Raw genomic sequence first — 11,600 nt, 5'->3', positions numbered from 1 at the left:
GACATATTTAAAAGTCATTTAAACTATACTTACAAAATATACCAAAAAAATGATAAATGATACACGTGCAAAATTTGTATCTTCTTTTCATTGGTGCAGTCAACAACAATTTCATTTGTATTTGAATCTCCAACTTCGTTTCTTCTTTTCATTTGTAGAATATTTATTGGCGGTGCTCCCCCTGTCACGCCCCGAGCCTACACCCTGGGCGGGACTGGCATTCGAGAACCATTGCTGGCCCCAAGTGAACCCTTGGCCTGGCTTACTTACTTAGCGGAAGACTTAAACATAAGAAAGAGCATCCAAATACAAGATAACTCAACAGTCTCAAAACTAAACTCAAAATGTTTCAGAAATCAACATTTAACTTGGCCAAAGTGGCAATTCAAATCTGAACATAAGCCAATAACAAGATAATAACAAATGAACTAACATTTGACTGTCTATCTATGAAACCTCTGAACAACTGAGACGGATGTCGGGACAAGACCCACGACATCCTAATGAACTATCTAATACTGAAAGCAATAAAAAGGGATCCTTCGAAAATCAAGGAGGCTCACCACAAGACTCTGAGTGCTCAACTGGATCAACGATGTGCTGGATGATGATCCTGGTTACCTGTGTCTGCATCATAAGAAGATGCAGGCCAAAAGGCATCAGTACATTGAATGTACGAGTACGCGAGGGGAATTTTAAAACAAGACATAAGCTTGAAATGAACTGAAGAACTTACCTGGCTCAACTCCAACTCAACTTGGATTTGAAACAAGACATAGGCCAAAATTGAGTATTTGAAATTTTGGATATGTGCTTTCCATTGGTAATGAGACAAAATAAATTATGACGGTGGAAAAACTTCAATTTCAGGACAGTTAGGAGTGGTTGAGAATCATGAAGGCTATTTTGGTATGATAGCGGAAATGTGATATGATGAACAGTTTTCTGGTGTGATTCATGACTGGTTTTATGTTAAGTGGTGTGAAGTTTTTAATTATACATTGTTGGGTTTAGTCTTGAGGTTATATTTAAGATCATAATGAGATTTCAAGGGTTATCTTTGATAATTGAGAATGTGAAATGAGAGGAAGTTGCAGAAATTCACAATTTATGTGCTACCATCATCGGGATCGCCATGGCGAGGCAGATTTGCTACTGTGATCCCACTATGGTGGGAATTTTTCTCCATAGCGGGAGTTGCTAAAATGGCATACATGATGCTATAACGGGGAGAGCAAGACAATATCCCTATCATGTTTTGTTTTAATTTTTGTGTTGTTTCAAATCGTTAATTTCGTTGGGAGCTACAGTGAAAAATCGAAGATACGCTTAAAACACAAACCTGACATGCATTTACAATAATAGAGTTAAAAATCAGCTTCCATGTGCAAACATAAAAAGGGGAACAAAAAAGAAAAATGATGTCCAGAGAAATAAATATAACATGAATAATTGATTATAGAGAAAAAAATCATGTCATTGTAATAAAATTTTGATATAATGAATGATCGTTCTAACAAACTTTGATTGTACTGTGAATGATTTTAGTTCCGTTAATGAATTAAAACAGTCTGCTCTCTTTTTGAAATCTAATTATGACTTTATTGTTGAAGACTGATGCACAGATTGGATCCTACTAAGTTAACTATCTTCGACTTTAATTAGATTTTAAAAAATAAAAAAAATGAGAAAAAGAAATTAAGATTTGTTAATTTTTTACACAATAATTTTTTTTGAGTGGAGGTGGGGGTAGGGAAATTTATTTAAAATAACAAAGTGAAAAGAGCCTGTGACGTGTCATATATAATTTCATGACTGAAAGTTGATATATTTGCTCAGTAATAACATATGCAATTATTTATATTTAAACAAACGATCGATTTAGATAATTTAAATCAACACAAATATTTGGTGAAGAAAATAATAGACTCCAATCAGAATATGATTTTAGACCACCACCATGACTGACCAACAATAGAATAAAATAAAACAACATACTCACACTTTTAAATACCCTTCTATCAAACAAACATACGAAAAATAAAATAAAAAATTCAAACTTAGCGCATTTTTTGACACTCTCTTACAAAGAAGATCCACATAAATTTTGCACTAGTTAAAGCCTCAAGTTTAAGTCCAAATCATTTTGTTCTTCAACTAAGTTAACTAGTTCATCTGCATTTGATGAAATAGGAACATCCAATTGATTTATAAATTGTCTTGTACCATAAACAATAGTCTCATTTGAATTTCTAAATGTTGAATTTGAACCTCCAACTATGTTTCTTCTTTCCATTTGTACCATATTTATTGGTGGTGCTCTAGCCCTGCTTATCGATACAACACTGTTTCTTCTTGCCATGTGTTGTCTATCAATTGTTGATGTTCTGTCATTTCTTATCGGGTGGTTATAATTCGATGATGATAATGACAAGATAACCACACCATCATTTCTTCGCGAACTCACATATTGTGGGGTCAAAAATTGAGTTGATGACATATTTCTGGAAAAAAAATTGTTTGATGCAAATATAGGAAAATGCAGAATGCAGCATTTAGCGAATTCGCATGTGCTTGGGTCGCATGTTGAGATGATGACGGATTTTCTTGATAAAATGTTCCAGATGCATATATTAGAGAAGGTAGGATAACATTTTGTAAACTTACATGTTGTGGGGCCACATGTTGAGCCGATGACAAATCTTCCGTCAAGAAAATACTAGATGCATATACATGAGAATGTAGGATGATATTTTGCTCACGCGCTGATGGGTGAGTAGTTCGTACATGATTCCTGAATTCCATATGAGTACGAAACGCTCCATTGCATAAAGCGCATCGAAGTAATACACGAGAATGTATTAAAAATGAAGGAGAAGACAAATTTGCATTATTCATATTTGATGTATGAATGACCAAAAATTTCTCTAAAGTAAGAATTGATATAAAAAATACCAATTATGCACTATAATTTTAAAAAATATGAAGAGAATTTATAGGCTACTCATGGTATAACTCCCTCTTTCCTTTATATTTATTCTATTTTTGTATTGATTGACAATTTTGCTACTAAAATGTATAATCTAATGATTTCATTTCCCCCGATTTGTTGCCTATATATAACTCATCCATTGTAACACTTCGAAAGAAAAAAAATATGTTTTCTATCTAAGTAGACAAACTTTAGAAGAGGAATATGTTCTCTTGAAATTGATCCAGGGCACTGTTTTAAATAATCAAAGAATTTATTATCATTTTTTTTTGTATTTAATACATTTTGACTTATGAATTTATAATTCTTTAATTATCACTAGATTGTAGTAATTATCAAGAGAAACATAATTCTTTATTAATTCGGGATAAGCTATACTTGTGTTACTTATAAGTGATATTATCTCAATTAATTATGATTTAAACTGAAAATAACATTAATTTGTCTCAACATTAATTGTAGAATAGATTAATTATAAAATAGAAAAAAATATTTATAGCAGTAAACAAATGATAATTATTTTAATTATTCTCTATCCATACAAAGTCATAATTTAGATTGAAGTAATATTTTTCATTTTACCAATATACAAAGTAATAGTCAACAAATATATCAGAGTTGGCTCATGGGAAAAGAAGATAATTAATGTTTGATGGACTTAATTATAAATCACTATTTTTCTTCTTGTTTAGAATAAATACTAAAGAGAAATCCACCTTTTATATTTTTATTATTTGTTAATATTGGTTTGTTTAGGAATATTAGCATTTATAAACAATAAAAGTTGTGTTTTTTTTATAATGTGAAAGCATTGAAAAGGAAGAAGAAAATAAAAGAAGGTAAAGTCCTTCAAAAACTAAAAACTTTCAATGAATATGAAAAGAGATAAGTATTGAAAACACCCCTAAATTTGACGTGAATTATTACTTTAGTCTCCCAACTATTGGCAGCCTTAAAAACACCATTAAATGAATTTAAAAACGTTCATCTTATGTCACATGTGCATATATTTAAAAATTTCTACGGACGTGACGTACACATAAATTTATGTAATAGAAAAATATTTAAAGAACATGTAAATAATTAAATGTTAACAATTTAGCAATTTAAGAAGATAAAATAACTTCATTTTTTTTCTTAAAATTTATTTTTCTTATCACCCCACCCCATTCTCTTCCTAGTACCCCTAGCCTCACACCTCACTACTCACCCACCCCAAAAAACAAAAATTCTTTTAAACTTTTTTTTTAGGGGAGAGGGGTGGGATAAGAAAAAATATATTTTATTTTAAAAGTAACTTTTTTGGAGGGGAAGGGTGGAGGAGACTCGAGGTACTCGGTGGTGTTGGATAAAAAGTATTCTTTTTAAAAAAAAACTTTTATAAAGTTTTGAGGGGTGAGGGGTGGGGGTGGGGGTAGGGTTGGGATACTTGGGTAGGGGATGGGGTGAGGTAAGAAAAATAATAATTTTTTATTTAAAAATTCTTCTTTACTAAATTTTAGCATTTAATTATTTGAATGTCTTTTTTTTTTAACTATATATATATATGTGTACGCTACATCATCAAAAGAATTCCACATATGCATAGGTGGATGACATGTGGCATAAGAGGGGTGATTTTAAATTACTTAATCAAGTAGAGAGCGTGTTTTTAAGGCTATCAATAATTGGAGAATTGAAGTAATAATTCACGCCAAATTTAAAGGTGTTTTCAATACTTATTTCATATGAAAATGAGTAAATTGTAAAATTGGTGTCGGAATTTATACAAATACTCAATTTGAAAACACCCATTTAAGCCATATTTAAAATCTTTTAAGTCTTTCTATTTATAAAATCTGTAAGCCATATATATCATTTTGCCTAAATTTTAGGCAATTTTTCCCAAAGTTCATTCACCATTTTTTTAGCTTTTAGATATCGCATGTCTAAAGTTCTTACGAAGTACATAAACGTGAAAAAAAAATTGAGTACAAATTTAAATAATGATTTCCAAAAAATGAAAATTTTGTGGTATTTAAAGCTTAGTGAACCAACTAATTAGCAGTCGCACTAGGTAGGCCTACTAAGATAGTAGAAAACTACCTACTAAAAAGTTTGCAATTTCTATAATATTTTGTAGCGAAACAATCTAGCTAAAATGAATCGATGAATCAAATTAATTCGAAGAAAAAAAATTCGCTTGTGATATGGTTTGATTGGTTTTGCGTTGAAAAAAAATCGATCACTTTTAAATTAATTTATAGTTTTCAATGTTTAGATATATTATTTTAAATTTGGGCTTGTAAATATTTTATTTTGTATTCAGATTGGAAAATACAATTACATTGTTATAGATTTCAAATTAGAAGTTAACAATCTACTTTGTAAATATTTTGTTTTGTATTCAGTTTGACCGTAGCCTTTAATCTTATAAATTTAGCATATTGGATGTTGATATTTCAATGAAAGTATTTTGCACTCATGTGAACTTTTTAGTCTTTCTGAAGATTCCTAACATTTTTAAATTCTAGCATATCACATAGATAGTGAAAGTATATTTGATATTTTTTTCAATCACTGTACAATTATTAGAAAAATCAAAAGAATCGAAAAGACCAAATAAAACCAAAACTGAAAAAACGACTTTATGTTGACTTGATTTATAGATTTAATAAATCAGCATTTATCTCCAAGTAGCAGTGGAGATCAAGAATTGGGGTAGGTAGTCGGACATGTTTCTTTTCCGTTCCAAAGTAATAATATTATTCTTTTACTATCTTATTCTTGAATTTATATTGTTACATTTTGTTTCTTTAGCATCATTATCTTATTATCTTGTTATTTCTGCCTCTTTTTTTTATTTTGTGTCGAGGATTTATAGAAATCAACCTCTCTATTTTTTCATGATAAGAATAAAATTTGCATACACTTTATCCTCTCGTGGAATTACCATGGATTTATTGTCGTTGAGATCTATGGCATAACATGTTAAGATTTTGTAGGCTTTTAAAAATATTTGGAAATAAGCAATAAAGTACCATCTTTTCTCTATTTATAAGGATAAGGAAAAGTTGGAAAATTAACAATTAAAATTGACATGTGTTTTGAAGTGTGATCACTTAAATGGATCGTGCTCATTCAGTAGAAGCATTTTTAATATTTACATAACAAGCTTGATATTAGGAGCAATTAACTGAAATCTGAAATAACATAGATATTATCATAGAACTGTACATGCAAAGCTAGATACAGATTACTACTATTTCATTACATTTATCAATAGATAAATATAACTAGATCGTGCTCATTCAGTAGAAGCATTTTTAATATTTACATAACAAGCTTGATACAAGTTGAAGACACACAAACATTAACAGAGAAAGAGAACTACGTATTGATCATTATATCAGATCAATAGAATTCACGGTCAGGGAAGAACAGTGGAGCCACAAGTGACCAAACATACAGTCCAGCAGTGACCCATTCAGTGCATATGCGAACCCAAAGTGATGTCCAGCCGACATCAATTAGCTCTGAACTCTCAGAACTGCTAGTCCACCCAGAAAGAAGCATTGCAGAATACATGCTAGCCAGAGCAAATATCAGATGGAAGAATGTGTAGGAGTAGCTCACTGGCCGTGCTTCTGGTGATCCTTTCCCAGATTCCAGCTCCTCGGAAGCAAGAAGGGATTTCTTCTCACCTATAACAGAAGATTGGTATTTGTCAATATGCAGATGAAGAAAATCTAGCAAAATAGCAGCCGCATTATGGACGAGCCCTTTGATGACTATTGCTCATGTATGGACAGATACAACAGCTTGCGTGAGGTGGGATATACTAATACACTTTTGCTTTATATGTCTCTTATGATTCTAAAGGAGTATTATCTCTACAAATTAGTTAACAATCTCAATTCACATAGGCCCATACAAACTCTATGACAAATATTACATGCTAGAAGAAATTTACTGAGCTATGGAAGGAGAGCATCAAAAGGTTTTGGTACCTGATCTGGGAGAAGATGGTGGAGACATAAAAGTAGTTGCAGATCCAGCACGCAGAGCAGAATATAGGACTGAGAGAACAGTTGTAAGCATTCCAAGAACAAGGGTACTTGTTGTTACTGCCTTTGATTTGTTATGGAGCCCATTGCAGACATAATCTCGAGGCTCACTAGAGAGACCACTATAGCAAACATAAGCACAGTAAACAGATATCACAGAAGCTGGCAATAGGCTTCCATTTACCTGGACATAATTAAAGGGGAAAAGATGATTAGCATAAGTAAGAATACAAAAGGCAGAATTTAGCTACCAAAATGATTTCGCTGGATGTATTGTAAAGGAGGTAACCCTAAGGGAGATGTTTCATGTATTCATTGCATATAGATATATGTGCATGTAGTTAGCAAGAGATAATCGGCTTCATAATGCATAATGTATATGAAGAATTTCAAAAAAAAATCATATAGAGGTTGTCCTACAGAGCAGAAAAACCAGGATAAAAGAAAGCATCAGCAGAGAGAGCATTTACCTTTGGGTGCAAAGCAATAACAGCAAATGCAAAAGCAAGAATCATGGTCATAACAATGAAGAACACGTTCAGTCCACAGTCATGTCCAGAAGGATTGAACCACATAAATAAAATTCCTGAAAAAACAAATGTTGCTATGTAGCACGCCACAGATACCACAAGTAGAGCAACATACCTGCAAAAGATATGTCAATTTAGAAGATAAAACAAGGTCTGGGGATAAATAATTACAAAAGATAAGAAATTGAATCTACCACTTCTGCTCATCTTTTGCAACCCATGAATCATTCCACGAGTGTGTAGCATCTAATAATATTATTACTTGGATTAACAAAAAGAACCCTGCCCCAAATTTCGAAAGAAAACCTGCAAAGGCAGAAAAATAGACCAAACAGATCAAGTTAAATAAATACATACTTGACACACTACAAAAAATAGAACAGGTTGAGCTGAGAAGCTAGAGGAAAGTGTACTTATTGGAAGAAGTTAACTGGAGAAAAAGTGAGCTGTCAAAACATGCCAGTTATTTTCCCTAGTACATATTCTGTTCATCATGTACTTGCTACACAAAATTATGTTTTCTTGAGAAGTCATCTGATAATTTGGAGAAGGATCCTTCTAAAGTTTGGTAGACCTGGGTGACTTGAAATCCCTAGTCTTCTGAATTTCAGTTGATTTTATGTAGGTGTATACCAAAGAAAAGAGAAAAATTAAAATGTTGAGTAGCAAATTAACTTCAGGGAGCCCGCAGGGCTTTGGTATAGTGGTAAGAGCACAATGCTTTTTCCGCAAGGGAAGTTGCTTGTTGTGCACTTGATGTGTGGGCTAGGCACATGTCATTGATTCGAACCCTGCGGCAAATAAAAGCCTGATATTTAAGTGAAGAAGGAAAGAGGGGTGAGCCTAGTATCCATCGAGTTTCGAACCATATGCCACTGGGGAATTTTTCTTATCAGAAAAAACTTCAGGTTAGGGGCATAGAACTGACCATAAATTGTTATGACACCATTCGGGAGGAAAAACATGAGTGCAACAAGCAACACCCAGATCACCAATTTAGCAACCCATCCACCGTGATGCCAGGAGTCGCGCCTATCATTTTGATCCTTGATACCAATCATTATAAGTGCAAGCACTCCAAAAAACAAGAAATTCCCCAAACTGACACGAAGAACAGCTTGTGCTTGAAACCATTCCTTCGATAAATTGTCCGAAGTGTTTATCCCTACACCAACCAACATATGAAACAATTAGTAAGACACGCAAGTATTATTTTCATAGCTGTAGATAACAAGTAGCAAGAATAGTATGGGGAATCTCAACAGATATTTCACTTGAACTACCGGGTTATTAGAGATAACACGGGTTTAGAACCATAAAGATGTGAAAAACATTCTGAAACACTCATATCATTCTGTCCCATTTTCCTGACAGAGACTGCTATTTTCGACATATTCCTTGTTAGCCATATATATGTACAAAAAGAAGGACAATTTACAGTCAACTCCTCTGTTCTTTATTTAGATCTATAGTTTCTTAAAGATATCTGCCAACCAGCATTTTCAACCTATAAAACACAATACAAGGTTATTTGATAATGCACTCTCATTAAACAAATACAAATAAATTAAAAGTACTTTTCTAATCAACTAATTTCTTTTCCAATTTAGTTTATTCTTTTGGAGAACCAGTACTTAATCAAAACTCATAACTGCCACATCATTAAGGGAAAATTTTACCATTACCTTTAAGCAATTGTTGCAACTTGAAGAAAACAGTAGCAGTGTCTATTTAACCAAATTATGAAACTCAGAAGCCGTATTGTAATTTCAAAAAATTGAGGGTTTTATTTGTAGTGCCAGGTAAATCCAATATCAAAGGATGCACTGTGATCTTCTTGTGACTATACTGAACTGGATGGAGCATCCGAGCCAAGTGTAATTTACCAAACAAGGAAACAGAAGTACTATACTTGGGCAAGATTCTTGCTTTGAAAGATCTCAAGTATATTAGTATATATTATTGAGCCATATCAGGTAGAACTTGGATGCATGTCAAAAAGGTAATTCAGGAAAAAAAATTGCAAGAAGAAATCAGCCAAAAGCAAAGCATTGAAATGACCAGTAATTGAAGCAACCATGAAAACAACTTCGCCACCATATAGTGCGGTATGCAACCAAAAAAAGTTTGTAGTACATTCATAACCAGGTAAGGCATGCTAACTTATCAGTAAAGAAGAGATACAATTTATGGTTTGCAAGGAATAAGTCTCCCAGAACTGAAAAGGTCTCTGGCAGGAAAGAAGCCTAGGAGATGAACAACAAAGAGAGGAAAAGACTTTGTAACACATTGTCATTCTGTCTAGAGCTTCTTGATTACTTCTACTCCTATCCATGTCAAGGAAAGTTTGGCTATTATTCTGCCTACTGAACGGAAGTACAATCTAATGCAGTTCAAAGACTATCCAAATATGTTCATCATCTCCTAAAGAAACTGCTGAACTGTATAAGTACTTCCAGAACCAGGATAAAGCATCATCATAGCATGTTAACAATTTTTATCAATACGGTTCTGGCCTATATACAACTGAAGACGGAACTTAAAAAGTGAAAGGACATAGCCTAACCTAATTGCAATTGATCTCAGGTATTAGTTCTGTTGAGTTTCACATCGAGTTCATTAGGGATGAGGAAGGTCTTCTTATATAGTGTTGGGCAATCCTCACCTCATGAGCTAGCTTTTGAGGTTGAGTTAGACCCAATATCCATTTCATTAAAAAGTTCCAATATGCGCTCTGTGTTAATTCTTTGTACAATTTTAACGAATTTCACGAATTCAATTTCAATAATCTATTCAATTTGACCTTTGATGTGATGTCTTCCTATCATACTAACTTCTTAATCAATTTCACTATCAGTAGTCAGATATATAAGTCGACATCTTAAACTCAACTTTTAATCGGATACATCTTATCTTATGTCCTACCAACTGAGTTCCAATAGTAACTAAGATTTTGAAGGCAGAAAACCCAAACTTGATCCGTTAACGGGCTATTCAAAATTCGAAACAATCCATCAAAAAGGTAAATTAAAAACACAGTATTGAAAAGAAAAGCCAATTAAACGCTATTTTGTGGAGAGGAACAGTTTAAAAAGAGGATATGATAATTACATGAGAAATTCTTGAGAAGAGGAGAAGCGACTTCTCTGAGAACCCAAGATACGATCAAGGAAACACCAAATAGGCCACAATAAGCAAGTCTAGCTGAGCTCCTGGTGACACCTGAGGCTACCGATGTGCAGAGTCCGCATGTCAATGACGCGCAGCACGATGCTAAGCACGACATCTCTCACTTCTTCTCCTTCCGCGTGTTGCACTGAAGAGATCCACAAAGTACTCACTTTGTTTCTTCAAATCCGAACTTCTTTCGTTGAAAAATTAAAGAAAAAAGGGGAAAAACGTGAATGGGGATGTCTTATAATTTCAACTGGACTTCATTTTATTGGTCAAAATTGGGAAAATTTTCAAAACAACAATATTTTAGCTTTTAATGGGATTTCTTAGCAATAGTTTCACTATTTATTTAAAATGTCAATATTTTAATTTGTTAAAAATTGAGTTATGTATTTAGTTTATTTTGATTAATTTGAAAGAATACAAATAATTAATAACTGAATAGAGAAAATCATGGAACAAAAAAATTTCAAAAAAGGTAATTTTTTTAAATTTAACATCAGTTACGTTTTTGAAAGAGCATATGTTGCCATTTTTCTTTTTAGCATTTTTTTCTTTGTTCTTAAGAATTTCATTTTTTTTTTTAAAACAGTAGTTTGTATTTTATATCTTATATGAGTGGAAGTGTTGGAAAATTTCTAATGCCCTCTGTTTTGGATATTTAAATGTTTGAACTTCTTTGAATATGTGTTCATTCGAAATGTATTCGAATACCTAATGATATGTATAACTAATTTAAAATACAAAAAATGTTGGTATTGATTTATGATGAATACAACTCTTTGGCATTCTAGTTCAAGTACAAAAATAAAGGCAGTTGTGTAGTATATACCAAAATATAAATACAAATTAGTTGTA

General features: G+C 32.5%; 1 protein-coding gene across 1 annotated transcript; it reads right to left on the bottom strand.

The window, feature by feature from the left end:
- Nucleotides 1–6,163: 6,163 nt before the first annotated feature.
- Nucleotides 6,164–10,995, bottom strand: LOC102605446 (serine incorporator 3). The gene is made up of 6 exons (XM_006356624.1): nt 10,680–10,995; nt 8,497–8,733; nt 7,763–7,874; nt 7,509–7,683; nt 6,982–7,222; nt 6,164–6,675 (listed from the first exon to the last, which is right to left on the bottom strand). Exons 1-6 carry the CDS (start codon nt 10,852–10,854, stop codon nt 6,386–6,388), a joined length of 1,230 nt encoding a protein of 409 aa, XP_006356686.1. The 5' UTR covers nt 10,855–10,995; the 3' UTR covers nt 6,164–6,385.
- Between the last annotated feature and the right edge of the window lie 605 nt (nt 10,996–11,600).

This window comes from Solanum tuberosum, unplaced genomic scaffold (assembly GCF_000226075.1).
Source record: "Solanum tuberosum cultivar DM 1-3 516 R44 unplaced genomic scaffold, SolTub_3.0 scf00227, whole genome shotgun sequence".
Taxonomy (NCBI): Eukaryota; Viridiplantae; Streptophyta; class Magnoliopsida; order Solanales; family Solanaceae; genus Solanum; species Solanum tuberosum.
Note: the sequence above shows the minus strand (reverse complement) of the source record. Positions and strands in the feature narration are given on the sequence as shown.